This window comes from Mobula hypostoma, chromosome 14 (assembly GCF_963921235.1).
Source record: "Mobula hypostoma chromosome 14, sMobHyp1.1, whole genome shotgun sequence".
NCBI lineage: Eukaryota > Metazoa > Chordata > Chondrichthyes > Myliobatiformes > Myliobatidae > Mobula > Mobula hypostoma.
This window is the reverse complement of record NC_086110.1, coordinates 35454055-35478226: the sequence shown is the minus strand read 5'-3', so window position 1 is coordinate 35478226 and position 24172 is coordinate 35454055. Positions and strand designations below refer to the sequence as shown.

At 40.1% G+C, this 24172-nt stretch overlaps 1 protein-coding gene across 1 annotated transcript; it reads right to left on the bottom strand.

The window, feature by feature from the left end:
- Window positions 1-1458: 1458 nt before the first annotated feature.
- Window positions 1459-22172, bottom strand: dnaja2a (DnaJ heat shock protein family (Hsp40) member A2a). Its single transcript, XM_063066933.1, has 9 exons — window positions 22041-22172; window positions 18323-18382; window positions 16269-16492; window positions 16111-16191; window positions 15227-15360; window positions 13790-13986; window positions 5357-5501; window positions 2649-2776; window positions 1459-2485 (listed from the first exon to the last, which is right to left on the bottom strand). Exons 1-9 carry the CDS (start codon window positions 22116-22118, stop codon window positions 2294-2296), a joined length of 1239 nt encoding a protein of 412 aa, XP_062923003.1. The 5' UTR covers window positions 22119-22172; the 3' UTR covers window positions 1459-2293.
- Window positions 22173-24172: the final 2000 nt, after the last annotated feature.

Genomic DNA, 24172 nt, shown 5'->3' with positions numbered 1-24172 from the left:
TGTCCCCTCAGCACATCCTCCCTTTACTCTGGGACATCTCATCTCACAGATCAAAAAAGCTACTTTGAGTAGGCTGAAGAGAACTAGACCAAGCACTCATGACCTTCTACAGAAACACAGTAATGCACGGCATGGAAACTAACGTGGCAGACAGGAAGGCACCACAACGGGTAGTCAAAACTGACCAAAGCATCACTGGCACCAGACTACCTGCCGACATGGACATAAAAATACTGTTAAAAGGCTAGCAATACCATTAAGGATCCCACCCACCCTGCTCGTGGACTGTTTGTCCCACTCCCTTTAGGAAGGAGGCTACATAGCATCAACATCAGGACCACCAGACTCTAGTTCCTTTCCCCAAGCAGCAATTTTGACAATCACCTCCACCTACTAACCCATCCCACCAATGAATGTGCACTCCTGTATCAAGCATTCTAAGTTCGATCATTCTACATATATAAGCCAGTGTATGTACTTATATTTGTGTTTTTTTATTGTGTTCTCTACCTGAGCTGAAGTGTTTTTTTGTGCTGCATTGGATCCAGAGTAACAACTACTTCCTTCTCCTTTACACTTTCAAACAATCTTGAATTTACACTTCAACTTCTAAACTGTTTAAAAAAAAAGTTTTCCCCAATTTAGCAACCTGAAAGCCTAGTGGGGCATCATTTATCGAGAGAAACAGCTAAGTAATTTCCAGCACATTGTTTTTATTTCAGATTTCCAGCATCTCGTGTATTTTGCTTTTGGATTACTCTCCAAAACAGGTTGCATTCAGTAACTAAACACAATCAATACTTGGTGACAGGAAAACTGGGTGACTGCAGCAGAAACTTATGGACCAAATTCCCTTTCTTTGCCTTCTGCACAGGTATGCAAAAGTACAAGCCTAGTGGCAACAGATATATACAATAAACTTGAGATTGAAAATCTCACATTTAAACACTTTCATAAGGCAAGCTTTCAAAATTTTCAACCAGGGTAGGTCATACCACTCCTCTACAATTTCACTCGAGGTCTCCAAGATCCTTTGGCAACTCCTTTGACTTGGTGTTAATTTTGCTTTTCTTTAAGCTACTTGAACACAGTAAAACATTTTAAAACAATGCAGGCAGCTTGCTTGTGAGCAGAAATAGGTGACGCAGACAATATTTACAGAGACCCAGCAGTGTTTCATTCAAGTTTAAAAAGAATAGATTCCGAGCAACATCAGAGTTCAAATGATATATTCACAGTCTGTGCACAATGATACCAAAATAAATCCCCAATCATTATCTTTAATCAATTCCACCTATTTCTCTTGTTGCAGGCCCTGTTTCAAGTTTATAATTTGCTATATATATATATTCGTTTTTAAATCAGACCTCACAGCATTTCCAGTAAATGTTTACATGTTTAACATGCCTGCTTCAAAATAGTTAAACCAGCCATATATTTAACAGTGCATACAAATGATTGTAACTTTTCCAAAACCTTTTAATTTGAACAAACAGTTTAACAAATGACTCAATCTTGGACTTCAGAAATAACAGCTTGAAAATGGAAATAAAACATTGTCAGTGTTACAATATAGAATGGTCCAAAGGCTTTGCCAGAATTTAAGGCAATGGGAGGGAAAGGAAAAAGAAAGCAAAATAAACACTGCCCAAGCTTTATAAAGCAAACAGAATGGGCCTTGCTCACAAGCACAGATTCAGAATAAAAAATGTTCCACTGTTGCCATTTAAATTTATTACTTAACCACAGAACTAAGATTCTAGAAAAGAATCTTATTACCACATTGTTTTTTTGAAGCTCTTAAACTTATGGATGAGGTTCCACTTGGGTTGACATGCAGCTATTTGGAGAAATGTGCATCACTAAATTCTTTTACTATGTTAGCAGCTCATGTGATTACAGCCCATACATCAAGTGTACACAAATAAGGGCCTTAAAACATCAAAACTTTTTTTTTTTAAATGGCAGCAGAAAGCAAATGTACAGAAATTTGTTCCTTTAAAAAAAAGCAGAGATACAAGGACAAATTTGTGATATACGTTTAATTCTCACCAGCTGCTCCCCTGCATGGGCCTCAAAAGAATTGAGCACCTCACACTGTGCCATGGTTAGTTGACTTTAAATTATACATTCAGTAAATATAATTAAAAGTTACATATACAGCGAAGAGATGTCCATCAGAGTTCCTCTGGATTGAGTTGTGACAAAGTCCAGTTTGGCTTAGCAAAATCAGATGAAACCTGAAAATATCCAAAACTGAACAGAACATGTTTTGCAAGTGTTCTATCAAAGTTTACTGGTGAGCACACTGTACACCAGGGCCAGTGTGGTGGCCACTTTCCTCATCAGAACTATCATTGTAGGCCTCCCGCCGGTGCCCTCCGGCCGAGCCACGTGTATTGTCAAACTCCTGCAGGTCAACCTCCTCAATGTCACCAATCATCTCAGGGACATCCGGCCTGGCTGGGAGTAGATATTCCAGTTCCTGGAAACAAAAAGTATTAATTTTACACTTCATTTTTGCTAATAAGTGGTTTAAAAAAGCTTCTCAAAATAAAACTTACAAAGTTGTACAATATTAGATGCAGAAAATCTGACTGAATCACGGAATGAAACCAACAAATTAATTTTCAAACTTCCCTACTTACAGCTATCTTGTCAGGGTTAATCCAATTATGCTCAGGGAACTGAACATCAAATTTGACAAACAAGTCTCCTTTTTCAAACGGATTACGATACTGCGGCATTCCTTCCCCTTTAACAACACGAACACAACCTATGGTCGAAAGAACAACCAAGTTTAACAGAATGGTATAAAAGACATAAGAAATTTATTTGTATCACGAATGGGATACCACTAAGTGTTAAAAACTACAATGAATAACTAAACACGTCGAAAGATCAGTGAAAACAAATCATTCAGTCCTGCAAACACTTGTACACAGATTTAAGGCAATTTGGTGGCAAGGTGTCCATTATCAAGAACACAGAAAAGAAAACCTATTGGTCCCAATCCCATTTGGATACTAGAGCCAATTTATGATTTTTCCCCAAGAGTTCAGTTTTCCCACTCAACCATGAATCAATTCATCTTTAAGGCTGAACCCTACTATACAGCACAATTAATACCAAAACCGTTTTTTTTTCTTTACATGCCACTGGTCAAACAGTAACTGAAGACATACTTCTAAAGCTTACAACTGCCCTTAAATTACCACTCTCCCATCAGCAACAGCACCCCCAACATAAAAAAAATCTAGCCAAAAACACAACATTCAGACAGGGTGATTTAACAGAATCTAGATTCATTAACGTAGTTCAAGATCAGTTTTAATTATTTAATGGTACCTCATCAAGGACGAGGATTGTGTCATATTCCACTTTGCACAATTGGCCACTAAAATGGAGTTGACGGTATTTAAAGACACCTTGCAAACTCTCTTAGCTGTGGTCCTGTTGGTCATTCAATTTTATCTAATTCAAATTCCACCACCCTGTATCCATTCCTCATGCTTATTCAGACGAACAGTTCTGATTTTATGCTAAGATTTTAAGGACTGCACAATGGCACAGTTGGTAGAGCTGTTGCTTCATAGATCCAGTAACCTACACCTGACCACTGGTAGAGATTACATGCTTTCAAATCTGCAAAGGGGAATGTGGTGGAAGAGTTAGAATCCACAGCTATCTGATGGAGTAGATTAGTGTAATTAGGTGCCTGATCGTCAGTACACACTTTATGGACACTAAGGGCTTCATGTTTATGTTGCACAACATGAAGACTGAATATGATTGAAAGAAATGAAATGAAATGATTTCTTCTGCAAATGTATTGAGTTATGAGTAAATGGTAAAACTAAGGAAAGACAAATATACCAGTAGCGAGTATCCCCAGAGAAACTAAACATGTTGGCATCAAGAAACAAGGAAATCCCAAATACCATTATTCTGAATTTTATCATAGCACAAACCGAGCCATTGATGTCACTGCATACTTAGTACTTTCAGCACAGTCCAGATGACTAATGAAACAAAGCATTATACCATACCCCCATGAACCCAAGGTAGACCAGTGATCCAGCTATTTTTGCTACTGCATCAGAGCCTCAGTGAAGCAGGTTATACATTTTTAATTTGACTTCATAGCGATAGGTTAAATTGTGACTGTAAATAGCTCCTTGTGTAGGTGGATGATAGGATAATTTGAGGACAGCTGATGAGCACATTGAGAGAGAACAAGGTGCAGGCAGAAAAATGGGAAAGATTGGACTGACGGGCAAGCTAAGTGCCACAGAGACCCGAGAGGCTAAGTGGCCTCCAGTGTTATGGGAATATAGGAACTATCAGGACGGAAGTGAGTTAAGAGAGCGCTGAACGGCGACTCCTTTACTTGCATCTCTGGAAACAGCTCCATTTCCATCTTTATTATCTTTATTTTTCCCTGTCAGGGTTCTTTTGAAGACCCTGACCTGGAGTTACACGCTGACTTGGTTCTTTGCGGGAATGGGACCCATTCTCGGGGTTTCAGGACTGGACAATGTTCAGTATGCTAAGGAGTTGGCCTAGTGTTTGGAAGCCTAAGATCTCGGGGCTCTGGAGACAGGCAGATCGAAGGTCAGTGTCACAGCAGGAGACTTGTGTGTCATCGGGGAGGCCAGAAAATCTTTTGCTGTGGGCCTGAAAACCTGAGATCTTTGCAATATTTTAGGCACAGAGCTTGTAAAAAAGCAATGAAACGGACTTTTAACATTGTAAACCAGCGGGTTGTTGTTCTGTCTCCTGCTCGCTGTGAAAATGGGGGACACCTCCCTCTCCCTAATTAGGGAGAGAGAGAAAACCTGTGGGTTGCCAAATGCTGGATGAATTGTGATAGTCTTTGGGGTAACTGCAAGGTCTGTGTCTTTGCTATGGCTTAGCTCACGCTTGTGCTTGGTAGCGGGTGCACTGTTTGTATTGCTGGTGGGGGGAGGGGGGTGATTGTTGCTCGCTACCGCTTACATGCGTGAGGGGGAAGCGGGGGGGAACTTTGGGGTTCTCACGTTTAACTGTTGTTCATTCTTTGGGGCACTTCTGTTTTCGTGGATGATTTGCAAAAAAAAAGCATTTCAGGATGTATATTGTATACATTTCTCTGACATTAAATTGAACCTTTGAAAACTTGCATGATTTCTCCTTAGATGTGGTTATCTCCACAGATAAGGTGGTGTAAAAGTGACTATTTATATTGCAACTTTAACACAAGAATACTTACAATTGTCACTTCACAAATCATTCAATAAAAACTCATGTACCAGCTTAAAAATATACCAGTTGAACATCAGTAAATATAAAACATCAATAACTTTTGCACTGGTACCTGGTTCAATAACTTTTCCTGGAGGATACTTCACAACAATATGCCGACCATCCAAATGTTGGAATGTGAATTGAAAACCACAGAGTGCTTCAACAAGACCAATTTTGTGGGTCATGTGCAAGTCATTTCCCTCTCTCTGAAACACCTAGAAAAACAATAACTCTCCTTAGTGGTCCTATAAAGAAGCATGACCAGTTTAAGAGTGAAGTAAATGGTAACAGCTTGGGTATGATACAGTCTGATAGACAGACTCCAGAATAAAAGTGAAATGCTGGGTATACTCAACTGGCAGATAGCATCTATGGGCAGAGAAGCAGACAATATATTCAAAGTTGACAGAATATTAATGCTGTTCTCCCTTTCTTTACAGAAACCTCCCGACCTGAATATTTCCAGCCCACTTATTTTATTTCATATCTCCAACATTTGTAACTGTTTGCTTTTCATCAGTGCACCACAGCTGTGCTTCATGTATTTTTGTGGACAATTTCAAATTTCAATTCATTATAAAAGAAACAAATATAGGATTTAATTTCATTTGAAAAACAACCACTGCACGTATCACTACTTTTGAGATATAATTCAATTGCCTTGGCTTAAATCAGTTAAATCAGTTTACAACACTGACATTGCAAGATTATTTACTTTTCTTTGAAAATTGTATTAAGGGAAATGCATCGTTACATGCAAAACTAATGTTACAACAGCTACGTGAACCACCAAGTTTTTTCAGCATTTTCTTGATTCCTCCATAAACAAAAAATATAAAGCAATTATTCATGACAATTATACTTGGTCACTAATTGAATTGTGCTCAAGTAAAACCTGAGTTCATGTATCAATAGTAATCGGAAGTGAATTGCATCAATATTTTTACTTTTGCTTTAAATACAACACAAAATTGATGGGAAATAAGCAAGTTATGGCAGACTGCATATCCACAACACAAGTTCTGGATGAGAACACTGGGACAAGAATGAGTAAAGCATTTCAACATGATTCTGGATTTTTTCCCCCAGCATGGAATCTGCAAAGAAGGGCCTTGCATAAAGGCAGCATAACTGACTAAATTCCCTTCTAAAAGTGTTCTGACTTAGTTTTCAAGATTTGCATCAAGCCAGAGGCCCAACACCACCCATCAAAAAATATTAAAATAGGCAGAATGTCTAGATGGGGCAAATGCCTATCAGCTGGTTATGGAGCCAGTAATAACAAGCTATGATGCTATTATGCAGGAACTTGGGAACAGATGTACGCATAAATGTACTACAGAAACATGGATATTGTTTAGGGAGCACTTGCATGGGGTTCTGGATAAGTTTGTCCCCACTGATGCAAGGAAAGGATGGAATGGTGAAGGAACCATGGTTGACATGAGATGACGAAAATTTAGTAGAGGAAGAAGGAATCTCACTTAACATCTAGGAAGCAAGATCAGACAGGGCTCCTTTGTTACAAGGTAGCCAGGGACTTGGGAGTTAGAAGAGGAAATGAGGACTTGGTTGAGTAGGATTAAGGGAAACTCCAAGGCATTCTACACATATGTGAAGAATAGGAGGATGACTATGATGAGGGTAGGACCAATCCAAAGGGATAAAAGAGCAAATCTGGCTGTAGTCAAAGCAGATAGGAGAGGTCCTTATAGAATACTTAGCTTCATTCTTCACTAGTGAGAGGGACCTTGACGAATGTGAGAACAGTGAAGAAGAGGTTAATATGCTGGAACATGTCAACATTAAGAGGCTGGAACTTTTGGGAAAACAGTAGGACAGATAAATCCCCAGGGTTGAATAGGCTATACCATTGTTAATAGAAGGGAAGAGATTGCTGTACTTTTGGTGATAACCTTTGTATCCTCACTAGGCACAGTAGTACAAAAAGACTGAAGGGTGGCAAATTTATTCTTTTGTTCAAAATAAATAATAAGGATAAACCGGGGAATTATAAACCAGCAAGTTTTAGTGGTGGGCAAACTTTTGGAAAGGATCCTCAGAGATAGGATACAAGAACAATTTGGAGAAGCATAATCTCATTAGGGATAGTTAGCATGGCCTTATGAGAGGAGAGATCACCTCATGAGCATGATCGAAGGTAGTGACTAAACAAACTGACGAAGGTAAAGCAGTGGGCGAGTGGCCACTTTATTACGTACCTCCTGTACATAATAAAGTGGCAACTGCGTGTACGTCCACGGTCTTTCGCTGCTGAGCCCATCCACTTCAAGGTTTGTTTGACGTGTTGTGCGTTCAGAGATGCCAGAGAAGTGAAGGATCCCACTTGCCCTGCCTATCTGAGTCCCGTCAGGGATGAGGCTACACCGGAACCACAAGAATGAAAAGCAATAAATCTCCCTAAGCAGTGATCAACACCTCCACCCACCACTACTTTTATCATTTCCAATCTGTCACCCTATGTATAGACACTGGTGTACCCAGCATCACTTTATGGACATACAATCGATGCATATGTTATCTCATGCATTTAGATTTATTATGTTCTTCGCGCTGCATCAAATCCAGAGTAAAATTAATTCATTCTCCTTTACATTTTATACGGAAAATGACTTCTTGACAATCTTGAATCACATATCTCTTTCACTCTGATGTTTGGTCTGAACAACTGAACTTACAGCCACATGATTGGCTGAATAAATATTGCATTAATAAGGTGTACCTAATAAAGTGGCCACCGAGTATTTATTTTAGTAGGGCATTCAACAAGGTTCTCCATATTAGGTCGGAGACAGGGATCCAAGGAAACTTGACTGTGGATTCAGAATTAGCTTGCCCACAGAAGGCAAAGTGTGGTAGTAGTTGGACAGTATTCTGCCTGGAGATTGGCAACTACTGGTGTCCTGCAGGGATCTGTTCCAGGACCCACTGTGTTTTTCCATACAGTGCCTATAAAAAGTATTCATCCCTCTTGAAGTTTTTATATTTTATTGTTTTACAACATTGAACCGCAGTGGATTTAATTTGGCTTTTTTGACACTGATCAACAGAAAAAGACTCTTTCATGTCAAAGTGAAAGCAGACCTCTACAAAGTGATCTAAATGAGTTACAAATATAACAAAAAATAATTGATTGCTTAAGTATTCACCTCCTTCAAGTTAGTACTTAGTAGATGCATTTTTGGCAGCAATTGCAGACTTAAGTCAGTGTGGATAGGTCTCTCTCAGCTTTGGACATCTGGACACTGCAATTTTTCCCCATTCTTCTTTACAAAACTGCTCAAACTCTGTCCGACTGCATGGGAGACAGTGAGTGACCAGCCCTTTTCAAGTCCAGCCACAAATCCTCAATGGGATTGAGATCTGGACTCTGACTTGGCCACTCCAGGACATCGACTTTCTTGTTTTTAAGCCATTACTGTGTAGCTTTGGCTTTATGCTTGGGGTTATTGTCTCGCAGGAAAACAAATCTTCTCCCAAGTTGCAGTTCTCTTGCAGACTGCACCAGGTTTTCCTCCAGGATTTCCCTGTATTTTGCTGCATTCATTTTACCCTCTACCTTCACAAGACTTCCAGGGTCAGCTGCAGTGAAGCATCCCCACAACATGATGCAACCACACTGCTTCACGGTAGGGATGATGTGTTTTGGATGATGTGTGGTGTTTGGCTTATGTCAAATATAGCATTTAGTCTGATGGCCAAAAAACCCAATTTTGGTTTCATCAGACCATAGCACTTTCTTCCAACTGACTTTGGAGTATCCCTTCTGGCAAACTCGAGCCAAGATTTCATGATAGTTTATTTCAACAGTGGCTTTCTCTTTGCCACTCTCCCGCCTGAGCAGCAGTTGTTATATGCACAGCCTCTCCCATCTCAGCCACTAAAACTTGTAACCCCTCCTGTGTTGTCATAGGTCTCTAGGTGGCCTCCCTCACTACTCACCTTCTCGCAAGGCCACTCAGTTTTTGAGTACGGCCTGCTCTATGCAGATTTACAGCTGTGCCATATTCTTTTTATTTCTTGATGATTGATATAACTCTACTCCAAGGGATATTCAATGTCTTGGAAATTTTCTTGTATCCATCTCCAGACTTGTGCTTTTCAGTAACCTTTTTTTGGAGTTGCTTAGAGTGTTATTTTGTCTTCAAGGTGTAGTTTTTGCCAGGATACTGACTCACTAGCAGTTGGACCTTCCAGATACAGGTATATTTTTACTACAATCAATTGAAACACCTTGACTGCACCAAGTCTCAAAAACAGATCTCCACTTAACTAATTGTGTGAATTCGGAAACCAAGTGGCGGCACCAGTGATGATTTGGTGTGTCATATTATTGTTGGGGGGGGGGGGTGAACACTTTTGCCATCATTTTGTGTTTTATATTTGTAAATAATTTAGATCACTTTGTAGAGATCTGTTTTCACTTTGACACAAGTCTTTTCTTGTTGATCAGTTTAAAAAAGCCAAACTAAATCTACTGTGATTCAATGTTGTAAAACAGTAACACATGAAAGCTTCCAGGGAATGGGGGAAATACTTTTTATAGGCACTGTAAATGACTTAAATGGGGAAGTAAAGGTTATGTTACATTAGGAGATTGATAGGATGTAGAGCTGGGCTGAGAAGAGGCAAATGGAGTTCAATCTGGAAAAATGTGAAGTGATACACTTTGGAAGGTCAAACACAAAGGCAGAAGGCTGACAAGAGAAATTAGGGATAGTATCAATTCCAAAGAAGTAGCATACAAATTAGCCAGAGAAAGTGGCTCACCTGAGGACTGGGAGAAATTCAGAGTTCAGCAGAGGAGGACAAAGGGCTTAATTAGGAAGGGGAAAAAAGATTATGAGAGAAAACTGGCAGAGAACATAAAAACGGACTGTAAAAGCTTTTATAGATATGTAAAAAGGAAAAGACTGATAAAGACAAATGTAGGTCCCCTGCAGACAGAAACAGGTGAATTGATTATGGGGAGCAAGGACATGGCAGACCAATTGAATAATTACTTTGGTTCTGTCTTCACTAAGGAGGACATAAATAATCTTCCAGAAATAGTAAGGGACAGAGGGTCCAGTGAGATGGAGGAACTGAGTGAAATACATGTTAGTAGGGAAGTGGTGTTAGGTAAATTGAAGGAATTGAAGGCAGATAAATCCCCAGGGCCAGATGGTCTGCATCCCAGAGTGCTTAAGGAAGTAGCCCAAGAAATAGTGGATGCATTAGTGATAATTTTTCAAAACTCGTTAGATTCTGGACTAGTTCCTGAGGCTTGGAGGGTGGCTAATGTAACCCCACTTTTTAAAAAAGGAGGGAGAGAGAAACCGGGGAATTATAGGCCGGTTAGCCTAACGTCGGTGGTGGGGAAACTGCTGGAGTCAGTTATCAAGGATGTGATAACAGCACATTTGGAAAGCGGTGAAATGATCGGACAAAGTCAGCATGGATTTGTGAAAGGAAAATCATGTCTGACGAATCTCATAGAATTTTTTGAGGATGTAACTAGTAGAGTGGATAGGGGAGAACCAGTGGATGTGGTATATTTGGATTTTCAAAAGGCTTTTGACAAGGTACCACACAGGAGATTAGTGTGCAAACTTAAAGCACACGGTATTGGGGGTAAGGTATTGGTGTGGGTGGAGAATTGGTTAGCAGACAGGAAGCAAAGAGTGGGAATAAACGGGACCTTTTCAGAATGGCAGGCGGTGACTAGTGGGGTACCGCAAGGCTCAGTGCTGGGACCCCAGTTGTTTACAATATATATTAATGACTTGGATGAGGGAATTAAATGCAGCATCTCCAAGTTTGCGGATGACACGAAGCTGGGTGGCAGTGTTAGCAGTGAGGAGGATGCTAAGAGGATGCAGGGTGACTTGGATAGGTTGGGTGAGTGGGCAAACTCATGGCAGATGCAATTTAATGTGGATAAATGTGAAGTTATCCACTTTGGTGGCAAAAATAGGAAAACAGATTATTATCTGAATGGTGGCCGATTAGGAAAAGGGGAGGTGCAACGAGACCTGGGTGTCATTATACACCAGTCATTGAAAGTGGGCATGCAGGTACAGCAGGCGGTGAAAAAGGCGAACGGTATGCTGGCATTTATAGCGAGAGGATTCGAGTACAGGAGCAGGGAGGTACTACTGCAGTTGTACAAGGCCTTGGTGAGACCACACCTGGAGTATTGTGTGCAGTTTTGGTCTCCTAATCTGAGGAAAGACATCTTTGCCATAGAGGGAGTACAAAGAAGGTTCACCAGATTGATTCCTGGGATGGCAGGTCTTTCATATGAAGAAAGACTGGATGAACTGGGCTTGTACTCGTTGGAATTTAGAAGATTGAGGGGGGATCTGATTGAAACGTATAAGATTCTAAAGGGATTGGACAGGCTAGATGCGGGAAGATTGTTCCCGATGTTGGGGAGGTCCAGAACGAGGGGTCACAGTTTGAGGATAGAGGGGAAGCCTTTTAGGACCGAGATTAGGAAAAACTTCTTCACACAGAGAGTGGTGAATCTGTGGAATTCTCTGCCACAGCAAACTGTTGAGGCCAGTTCATTGGCTATGTTTAAGAGGGAGTTAGATATGGCCCTTGTGGCTACAGGGGTCAGGGGGTATGGAGGGACGGCTGGGTTCTGAGTTGGATGATCAGCCATGATCATAATAAATGGCGGTGCAGGCTCGAGGGGCCGAATGGCCTACTCCTGCACCTATTTTCTATGTTTCTATGTTTCTAATACAGGTTAATGGTAGGATTCTTAGCAGTGTGGATGAACAGAGATCACGGCATCCACTTCCATAGATCCCTCAAAGTTGTTAAACAAATTGATAGGTTTGAAAGAAGGCATATGGAGTGTTCGCCTTCATTGGTCAGGAGATTGAGTTCAAGAGCTGCAAGGCAATGCTGCAGCTTGACAAAACTCTGGTTAGACTACACTTGGAGTATTTTATTTCTGGTTATCTCGTAGGAAGGATGCGGAAGCCTTCAAGGGGGTCCAGAGGAGATTTACCAGGATGCTGCTTGGATTAGACTGATGACTTACGAGGAAGGGCTCAGAAAGTTTGGGCTTCTCTTTTAAACAATGAGAGGTGACTTGATTGAGGTATACAAGAGACATTGATAGTCCACGCCTTTTCCCAAAACAGAAATGGCTAATAAAAGAGGGTATAATTTTAAGGTGATCAGGGGAAAGTATTGGGAAATGGTCAGAAATAGGTGATGAAAGAAAAATGGAGAACTACGTGGGAGGAAAAGTGTTAGATTGATCTTGGAATAGTTTAAATATTGGCACAACATCGTCAACTGAAGTGCCTGTACTGTTCTATGTTTCATGGAAGCCAGACCCATGAAAGAAGGGTCATATATTCACAAATTGCTTCATGCTAAATTCTTCAAAATACACCAGGATTTAAATGTAGCCATTCAGTTGGAGTTGGAGATAAAATATTGGTAATGTTGCTGAAATTTCCAACGGAATAGCTGATCTGTGTACCAGATTCCATCCAACCAAAATATGCTCCACTCCATGATGTCATATTAGGGACAGGAATTTGGAATTTGTTACAAAGGATGTAAAAATATTATAAGTAAACTCTGAAAATGCTGCTTTCCATTTCCTAAATAACCTAAAGCTGGAGAAGAGTGAGATAATAAACGTGGCTGACAGATGTTAACTGCTTGGAACTCATGAGACAAAGTACCTCAATGATTTGAGGGCTTTGTCTACATTAGACTTTTAACTCCGCATAAGAATTTGGAAAAAAAAGCATGTTCAAATTTTGGACTGCAAACTGATTTAGAAAGTATGCCATGCAAATGGGCACATTTCTCTTCCAGTAGTTTATGAATTCGATTTTTTTTTTGTGTAACTAGTCCTTTAATTCCTGCACTGTGGATTTCTTTCAGAAATTACAACTTTGTGAGTTTGAAGCACAAATCATTTAAAAGTTTTCGAAAAACTATCAAGGGTGAATTAGTTATTCAAAGCACACAAATGTGTTCTTTTGCCTTGTATCTTCAGGTTGTGGTACTTTGCAGAGGGAAGAAAATTCTTATTTGATCACTTGATACAGGTAGAAAAAAGAATTTAGTTCTCAATTTGGTCTTAGGCCAGCCAAGTATTGAAACAGTTTGAATAATAATGACACTTCCACATAATTTTTTCCTATCTATACCTCTCATAATTTTATAAACTTTCATTAGGTCACTCCTCCGCCTCAAAGCAATCCAATTTTGACTAACACCCATCATGGACCAACACCCCAATCCATGCAAAATTCAAGAGAACCTCTATTACACTCTCCAATATACTATAGAATATGGAATCAACTGATTTCTCCCTGATCCCAATAATGAATCAGCTGTAAATAGCATCAGGATTTCTTGAGACATTAGGTCAACTCTTTCAAAATCATCTGACCACAACATAACTTTAAGTTTTGACACAAATAAAAAGTAGCATCAAATCTTTCAACTTGCAGTCACACACCTCATGTTCTTTCTCTTGCAGTATAAGGATAATGTCACCAGGTTCTACACCAGGAGATTGGTCTGCTTCTCCACTAAATGTAATACGTTGTCCATGCTTCATGCCTTTGTCTATATGAACTTCTAGAATCTTCACTTCCTTCACCACCTTCTTCCCCTCACATTTTTTGCATCGATCCTTTTCATTGATAACTTCACCTGTAATATTCCCAAAATATAGCACAAGTTAGGAAACAGTCTCACAAAGCAAACTTTCAAAGGATTCAAATCATGTCATCAGTTAACTCTGTTTACATTAAGAAAATATTGAAAATTAGACTTTGCAATATAAAGGATAAGCCACATATACATGCATATAAACTATTTCAAAGAACTCTAACAAACTAAGCTTGCTGTGTGCGGACAGTTCAAAGCACCTTGAGTGGTGGCATGGTTCCAATGGCACACTGAAGCTGTCCTCAGAAGATCTCTGAAAGCCAGCATTAACTTTGATAGTTATGAAACTACGAGGATTAACCAACAATTCTCAAGTGCTTCCACACACGTTTACAAACTATTAGAAATGAAGTAACTTTAAAATAATTCCAAATCTAGATGCATTCACAAGGCCAAATACGCCAGCCTCTGGCTACTGGTTCAACAGAGTACCCATACTGTGTGGAGGGCCAGACAGAACTCTGCAGCCATGAGCTCAAGCCTATTCACTTGAAAATCACTCAACTTGACTAAAAAAAAAATGGAAATGTAGACTGTTTCCTTTATCTTCATGGTTATAAGTAATATCTTGTCGCAAGTCAAAGGAGATCAATTTAAAAGTAATAAAGCTAATTCCAATTGCTGCTAAATGACATTGATCAGTCATCAAGAAAACGTCAAAGATCTTTAACAGCATTAAGTATGCTGTAAAGCTAGTGATTGGGAGACAGATCCACAGAACCCATCACTGAGGCTCAGATGTCTTATGATCTGCTCCAACTTATGGTTATTAGGCTCCTCAGTCACAAATACTAGAGTAAGCTTCATTATTATGCATTCTTATCTGAAAACTTTAGTTGTTGTTGAATTTATAAGCACTGGACACAAGATAGTAAAAACAAAATAATTCAGATAAGTAACTCTAACAGTATCCTCCTGTGACCTGCACTTTGATTGTTTGACCATTTAACTACATTAGCAAAGAGTCTCTCCATCAGCCTAGTGTTTTTCCTGTTAGTCATTATGGACGAGACAATCCAGCACAACAAATTACCTTCACATTCACGGAAGTACAGCCAAGACCAAATTCTCATGACCCAACATATATGTAATAAATTAATTAAAATTGTTGTCTCCTCAAATATCAAATTCAGATGTTTTCAGTCTGGCAAATATATCACATTAAGAAAAAGTGAAAGCATAATCTCTATGTGGTATCTGTAAACACTAAAAATGGACTTACCTTCTCCATTACAATCGGTACACACAGACTGCATCTGCTGAACCATTCCTGGTGCTAACTGTCTGATCATGATCCGTATACCTCGACCCCTGCAAACATTACACTTCTGAACAGCTCCTGCCTTGCCTCCTTGACTGTTTAAAACAAAATACATCAGCAAATAAATGTTCTGTGTCTGATTTAGATAATGCACTTATTGACAAAGAAATTCACAAAAATGTAGGCAAATGTATTCCAGCTCAATCATGAAGAAATAACCCACGGCAATTAAGATCTAAAAAAGGATACGAAGAATACTTGGGCATAAAAGATTACCCTTTTCATAACATTTTGTTGAACCACAACAGAAACCTTGCTGAAAAATAAACACCACATCAACATTTGTGCTTGTATGTAATCAACACATGGCCACTTTTACTAATTAGTTGAAAACTACAACCTTAGAAATACACCTCATCACCAGTACATTTTAATGGGAATACTTCATCTTAAAACATATTAAATTTTTTTTGAAAAGTATAAATGGGAAGTTTATTGCTGAAATTCAGAGCAGCAATTAAAAATCTCCTTACAAACTTCATCACACTGCCTCATGTTCTGGTGTTTACATAGTAAAGACATGCAATATAGACTTCATTCAAATTCAAAATTGTCAAGGTATTTACCTTCTCGTTCCCAGCATATTAAATAAAGAGCACCAAGCTCTGACACCTTGACAATACTGTACCCCAGCCCTAAAACTGGCCAATTGCAGTTTGTGGTAAGGCTCTGCATAAATGAAGTAGATTTTCTGTCTTATTCTAATCAAAAACAGACTTTAAAAATCAAAGATTTAAAACAGTTCTAGTTTAAACTTGCATATTCTTAAATAATGTACAACTTACCCACTACATGAACTGCATAGGACATTTTTGCTCAGCTGTAGTTTTGTTGTCTTTGCATTATACAAGTCTTCTAAAGAAACCCTGTTGAATTGGAAAAAAATTAGCATAGTAATAGAGACACTAAGAGAGCTTTAGAAATAAATTAAAAATCCACTCACTTGAGGGGATGCACCATATCCTCTCCCCTTCGTCTGCTGTTGCGGTTTCTACCTTGACCGCCCATGAACCCGAAGAGACCTCCACCAAAGATATGTGAGAAAATATCATCCATTCCACCTCCGCCGCCACCACTCTCACGTAGACCTTGTTCACCATAGCGATCATAAAGTTCCCGTTTCTCTGGATTCGATAAAACTTCATAAGCAAAGCTTATTTCTTTAAACTGTAGATGACAAAAACGTTTGAGTAATCTTAGAGCTAAAGCAATTCCCATTCCCAAAATAAAACATTGGACACCTGTATAACAGTAGCAGGAAAATACAAGGAACACCAAAATCATTTCACACCATAATAAGCCTTTCACTATGAAAACATTAAGTTTTACAGAATATAAAAACCTGCTCTATATAAACCATGAAGCTAACACCAACAGCATTTTGTTCAGCACATTTTTACCTAATGGCACTGAAGAGCTACAGTAAAAATTAACTTCAAAGTGAATACACAGGAAGGTACAGTAGATTTTGGTTAATTGGGACACATCAGGACCAGTAAATCTTGGCCAAATTAAACCTGTCCCAATTAGCCAAAGTTTAATGAAAATAAACAAAAAAGGTATAAAAAGCTACTGTTTAACTGAGTAACAAATTATGTAGTTAAATGAAACGTAGAAAAAAATCAGAACACTATCAAAATTACAACAGTAATATAAAACTGTACTAGTTCCTTAATAGTTATAGACATCCAGCCTTCGCTCACGTTCTTTTAACTGACTCTAAAAATCAGCGCAGACACCTAATGCACCCTCAGGAGCTGGGCAGACGTTGGATTTAATTGTTAAGGATGTAGTATTGGGGTATTCGGAGGCACATGACAAAGCAAGCCGACATCAGTACGGTTTTCTTGAGGGAAGATCTCGCCTGACAGATCTGTTGGAACTCTGAAGAAATAACAAGCAGGATAGACACAGGCATCGGTAGATACTGGGTACTTGGATTTTCAGAAGACCTTTGAAAAGGTGCCACACACGAGGCTGCTTAACAAGTTACATTACAAGAAAGACAGTAGCATGGATAAAGCAGTGACTGATTGGCAGGAGGCAAAGAGTAGAAAGACAGGGAACCTTTTCTAGTTGGCTGCCAGTGACTGGTGTTCCACAGGGGTCTGCGCTGGAACCACTTTGCTTTATATTAATTACATCAATGGTTTGGATGATGAAATTGATGGATTTGCGGAATATACAAAGGTAGGTGGAAGGGCAGGTAGTTTTAAGGAAAAAGTGAGGTTACAGAAGGACTTGGGACAGATTAGGAGAATGGTCAAAGAAGTGGCATATGGATTAGTATCAAGTAGTGTATGGGCATGCACTTTGGTAAAAGAAATGAAAGGGGTGACTATTTTCTAAAGAGGGACTATTCAAAAATTTTAAGTGTGAAGGGACTTGGGAGTCCTCGTGCAGGATTCCCTGAAGATTGATGTGCAGGTTGAGTTGGTGGTGATAAAGGCAAGTGCAATATTAGCATTCACTTCAAGAGGACTAGAATATGAAAACAAGGACCTTACTTGGAGTATTGCGAACAGTTTTGGGCCTCTTATCTAAGGAAGAGTTCAAAGGAGATTCACAAAAATGATTCTGAGATCGAAAGCCTTATCATATGACAAGCATTTGTGGCTCTGGACCTGTACTCACTGGAATTCAGAAGGGGGAGGGTGGAGAGGATATTTCCTATGGTGAGAGAGTCCATTACCAGAAGGCATAGCCTCTAAATAGAGGGGCTAACCTTTAGGATAGATGTGAGTTTCTTTAGCCAGAGGGGTGAATCTGTGCCACAGGTGGCTGTCAAGGCCAAGTTATTGGGTATATTTAAGGCAGAGGTTGACAGATTCTTGATTAGTCAGGGCATGGAGGGGTACAGGAAAAAGGTGGGAAATTGGGGTTGATAGGGAAATGGATCAGTTATGATGAAATGGTAGAAGACTCCATGGGCCAAATGGCTAATATTTCTCATCTTACCTTATCTTCAGTTAAAAAATAAATAATGCTCATCTTTACCTTATCACCAGCATTTGGGTTTTTATCTGGATGGTATTCCTTAGCCAACTTGCGGTATGCCTTAAAAATAAAGTACAGAACAAATGAATTGGTACAAAAATATTCAATTTGGCCAGTACCTTGCACATTAACTTGCTTGTTTAAAAACTTGCATAAGAAATTGTGCTCTTAATGTTCATTGTATATTAATAATATTGACAAATACTGCAATATTGGAAAAATCCAACTCACAAAAAAATCCCAAAGTATGTGTCAAATAGAGTATTAAAAGGAATTACGATTTAAGACCATACCGCAACAATACATACATATCAGTGCAATCATATACTAAAGCAACAAAATGGTGTTCTCTAAAAATTAAAATTATACATCAATGAGCATCTCTTTCCCTTCTGCATACTACTCCCAAAGGTATACAGGTCACATTAGGATACTGTATGATGGATAATCACATCTTGTTGAGATAGAGTCAAGACCAAATTCAACCTTGAAAGAACATCTACAAGGCAAGGAACATTGAATCAGGCCTGGTTGCTGCAGTAAACTTTCAAGCCAAAGGACAGACACTCCAAGTTATCCACTCAGGTCCTTCTGCCACAGATTCTGCTTAAATGATTCTGCCATCTCAGCCTGCTAAACACTTTTTTTTTTGCTTCCAATGCAAACTCAATGCTTCCAACTCCACTTCATACAACATACACCACAAAACGACAACTGAAAGTTTGGACCTTGGCTGGAAAGGAAGAGATAGCAGATGTCCTGTGTGTGAAGAGAGTGATGGAGAAGGAAGAGCGAATGGCCCCTTCGAAAAGCTATTGGTAGTGGTGGGGTGGGCTGATGTCATTAAATTGAAGATACTGAAGCACAATTTGTCTAAGGGGAAGTAAAGCCTAAAGCTTTAATAGGACATGTAGAACTAAGTTTTAATTGTTCTGGGATGCAACAATAACAGTGGAAAATATTTCCTATTATAACTTATCTACTGCACCATGATAAAAAGTACAATGTCCCCTTCAAAGTGATCAAGTAGCTTGACTGTCAATTCAATGCAAGTGAATTAATACAAATAATCAGAAAATACCCTACCAGATGCCTAGATGCACAGCTTGGAATAAAAGGATGCCCCTTTAAAACTCAGAGGAGGAGGAAGTTGTTTGGCCAGAGGGTGGTACACCCGCAGAATTAATTTCTACGAAGTATTGTGAAGGCTAAGCTATTGAGTGTATACAAATCAGAGACTGATGGGTCCTTGATTGGTAAAGGATTAGTGGTTACAGGTAGAAGAAAATCAGCAACAACTAAATGGCAGATCAGACTCAATGAGAGAAATGGCCTAATCCTGCTCATATATTTTGTGGTCAAATGAAGATATCATTGGATCATATTTGTACCTTCTCATTTGTTAACTACAGGATAAGTTAACAGATGACTGACTGACAGCAGCAGTCATTCAGACTAAATAGCAGCAGGCAAACTAAAAAAAACTGGAAATGCATGGTAGATTTTGTCAGAGGATGGAATTTTCTCTGAGGTAATTCCTGAACTCCAGAAAGGGATATGACAAGATGTCACACGGGAAATACCTAAAGAATACCTTGGGTAATAAAGTAGGTAAAGAACCCAAGAATGGGATCCAAAGGAAGATGACAGATTGGATCCAAAATTCCAAAAATGACTTGGGAACAGGAAGCAGATTTCTTTTTTTTTGTAATTGGAAGGTTTTGACTAGTGATATATCACAGATATTGGTGCTGGGACTCTTACTACAAATATATAAATATATATTAAAAAAACATTAAAGATATCTCAGATGAGCTTTTGAATCACCAAGACAAAGATTACAGACCAGTAAATTAACAGTAAAGAATACCTTGGGCAATAAAGTAGGTAAAGAACCCAAGTGATAAGACACCTGGATCTATGAGGTCAATGGTTATGAGGGAGAAACACTTGGAGCGGGGTAGGATATGTGCAATTTTGGATTAATTAACCAAAGTTCAGAGTACATTGAAGATGGAGGTTGCCCAATTCTACTGCAATAATCAGCAACAAACAGGAGAATTACAGGTGACAAGGAGAGAAACAATGTTTTGGTAGAAAAAAATGTTCTATCTGATGGAGAAAGGACACTGAATACCAGAGGGATAGTGTGGGAAGGAATGTCAAACCCCTGAATCACTACAAAACAGCAAAAATCTCTTCACCTGAAGGACTATATCAGCTGAAAATATTAGCTCACCAAGTCAGGGCAATGAATACTAGGCTTGACAGTAGCACCTACATTCCATCAATAAATTAAGCAAGTTGAATGTGTTAGGACTTGTATTTCCAACAGATAAGTTTATTTCTCATTAATTTCAGCTCACACACAGTGAACCTTCAAACCAAACCAGACATTTTAGTGGTCTCAGATCTCCTTCTCAGAAAAAAAATATATATTTCTTTCCCACTCTTCTATCAGAAAGTACACTTCGTTCATATTTAGTGCAAAAGTATGTTAAAACACCAATTAAAAAAATAAACTACATGGTGCTTCTCCCAATTGTCTGCCTTACCAAAATTGCTAATTCATTATTGACAAGACTGCAGTTGATAAATAAGAACTGCACCAACAAATGCCAACAGAATGGAAGCTTCAACAAACGTTTCCACGCATGGATATCCAGGATCATCAAAAAATAATTTCACGCCACAAATTTCAGGTTCAAAAGAGATGTTGAAGATCAGCTAACTCAGCAAAGGATAGTGACTGAAGCAGTAAATTATGTCCTCACAATCAGGAGGGGTAACAAGGGAACCCTTATTACACTTTCTTTCAGTTATCTAGCAATAGATCAGTTCTGTAGAGAACATTCAATGATTGGACTAAAAACTTCAGGGTAAGGCGCAGTGGTGGGCAAACACCAGTGTTTAGATTTCAATGGATTGTAGCTCCAACTACGTTTACTAAATAGCATACATTTTATAAGCAGAAATTACGCTACATAGTTGCCTTGCGTGTCATTCAGCTGTAGGTTGCTTTTCAGCAAACATGAAATTGAAAATACAATGCCAGACGTAATGTTCATACTGTTTGTCATCGCATCAGACTTAAAACATAACGCCAGTAGAATGTAATTCCAGTTTCCTTGTGTCCTTCCAGAACAGGCGTAACTTAGCTCCAGCGACCAATTGTGTCAGGTCTGGTGATCACGGCACCTCTGCAAATGGCCTCCGCAGTCACCGGTATTTCAGAGGGGGAGCCAACAGGATTCAACCTCTGCGGCGACAACGACATGAACAAAATGGTGTCGTGGTGTCGGGTTCACCAGCGAGCCCGGCGGCCTTCCAAATCCGCACCAAGCGCCCCACTGCGAGGCCAGGCAGAGAGCTGCCACTTCTACCCCTCACTACTCCGTCAAACCCCCATGATGGCCGCGACTGTCGGCGGGAGCACCTCGCTCCTCCCGCCGACAGCGACGGATTTATCACACCCAGAGGAAAGTCTCTCCAGAGCGGGCAGCCCGTCTACCTGACGCCGGGGCCTCTAACGCGGCCTAGCCGGCGAGGCTTCAACTTGTTCCCTCCCTCCCGTCGCCCAACCCCCCCCCCTCCCGGCCAGTCATCGCCTCCCCCTCCCCACCCCCACTAACTGACCGGCGCCGGCTCAGTCGGCCGCCCAGAGCGCTGCATCCTCTCCGCTTTCTCTGACTTCCCCTCCACCCTGATGGTTACCGACCTTCTTGAGCTCGTTCTCCGTGGCGCCAGGCTGAACCCCGAGAATATCATAGAGCTTTGTGTCAGCTACCGACGCCATCGTGACAGAGAGGAAGGAGCTCGAGCACCGGTCGCAAGGAGACAGGCTGCGGAAGTGACGTCGGCCCCTTTCCTCACATAGAGCGCGTTTACGTCATCGTGGATCGGCGTGGCTTGGGGGAGGGGAGGGGAGTGGCTTCATTGTGAGTAGAGGCAGGTCTCTGCAGAGGGGCTGAACGGTGGTCATACCTGGTATGGACTCCTGCAAATGGATCACAGAAAAGTGGCAGATATGCGTATTATAATAGATGAGTAGGCACTCACGTTTATTATGATGCAAATCCTGTATGTGTAATGAAAAATATCATGCAAAGTTATTTTATATAATTATACACAAATATTGCATACAGATATAGGTGCAAATGGATAATACAAAAAAAGTTATGGAGTTCACAGCAGAGAAACAGGTCCTTCAACCCACCGTGTCCATCTGACCATGAAGTACCCTCTATACTAATAATCCCATATAAGAGACCAGCTGAAGGTACTAACTCAAAATGTTGACTGTACATTTCCCTCCATAGATACTGCCTGAGCTGCTGAGCTCCTTCAGATTTTTGTGTCTGTTGCTGCCATTTACCAACATGACCTTCGCTGGAGATACATAAAACGGCAGGTCTGCAGCAAGAACCAAACATGCTGGAGAAACTGGGGATCAGGCAGCATCCGAGGAAAGAAACGGATGGTTGATACTTTGGTCAGCACCTTTCATCGGGATTGGCTTTCCATGCCTTGACAATTAAAGTCGTACATCTATTGCACCTAAAATATTGTGGCAAGCATTTGGTCCATGATGACAGACGAGAAAAGCTCGTTTAACTCAAGTGCCGGTTTTGTTGTGAAGAGCAACAAAACCAATCCGGGCGCGATGACCCGGGGAGAGAACTGCTCAGTTTCATACAGACAGAGGAGTTGATTACGACACACCCTGGTTACAGTCAGGCTGACCCTCAAACACTCAAGCCAATAACTGTATAACCCAAGCTAAATGTAACAACAAATAAACTTGAACATCCCACCATAATCCCACAAAAGCATTTTTAAAAAAGAACAACAGTGCCGGCTGCCAGGAATGCTGGGGCGAGTTGTCGATCACGGCTCCCCAGGAGCACCGCAATATCACACACACTTGCTAAGATTATCTTCTACTTTTTTATTATCTGTTTATTTTCTAGATGTTGCCTGGCAGACCAGCACTTACTGTCCATCCCTCTTTGAAGGATGGTGGTGAACTGCCTTCTTGAAGTATATTCCCAGAGTGTTGTGTTCTAGCATCCGGACTACATTTGTCCTCTCTAGCCGTTTCCATTTTATATACTTACAGAATCTCTTATAATCTGTGATGGCGAAGGTCTGGCAATCAAGCCAGGACTGGCAATTTCAGTTTTAGCACATGTCAGAGGAGCTGGTGAACCCAATGGATGGTGACCTAGTCCTTATGAACAAATTAAATGAAAGAGTAAAAGTAATTAGCATTGAAATAACAAAATACTATACCCACTCCCTCTGGTGCTTCCCCCTTTTCTTTCTTCCATGGCCTTCTGTCCTCTCCTATTAGATTCCCCCTTCTCCAGCCCTGTATCTCTTTCACCAATCAACTTACCAGGTCTTGTGGGCATCACTGCTTCGTGGCGGAAAGATCATAGTTGGGAGCTTAACATCCATGGATACACCTTTTATCTGGAGTTCAGGCAGGTAGACAGAGGCAACAGGGTGACACTGTTGGTTGTTGGTAACAAATGAAAAACAAATCCTTAAAAAGAGGTGACATAGATGTAGATGTAGAAAAAGGAAGATATAGAACCTTTGTGGGTAGATTTAAGGAAATGCAAATGTAAAAAGACCCTAATGGGAGTTATATAAAGGCCTCTGAACAGTAGCAAGGATGTGGGCTACAAATTGCAATGGGTGATGGAAAACACATGTTAAAAGGGCAATGTTCCGATAGTCATGGGGGATGTCAGTATGCAGGTGGACTGGGAAAATCAGGCTGGTGCTGGATACAAAGAGAAAGAATTTGTAGAATGCATACAAGATGTCTTTTTAGAGCAGCTT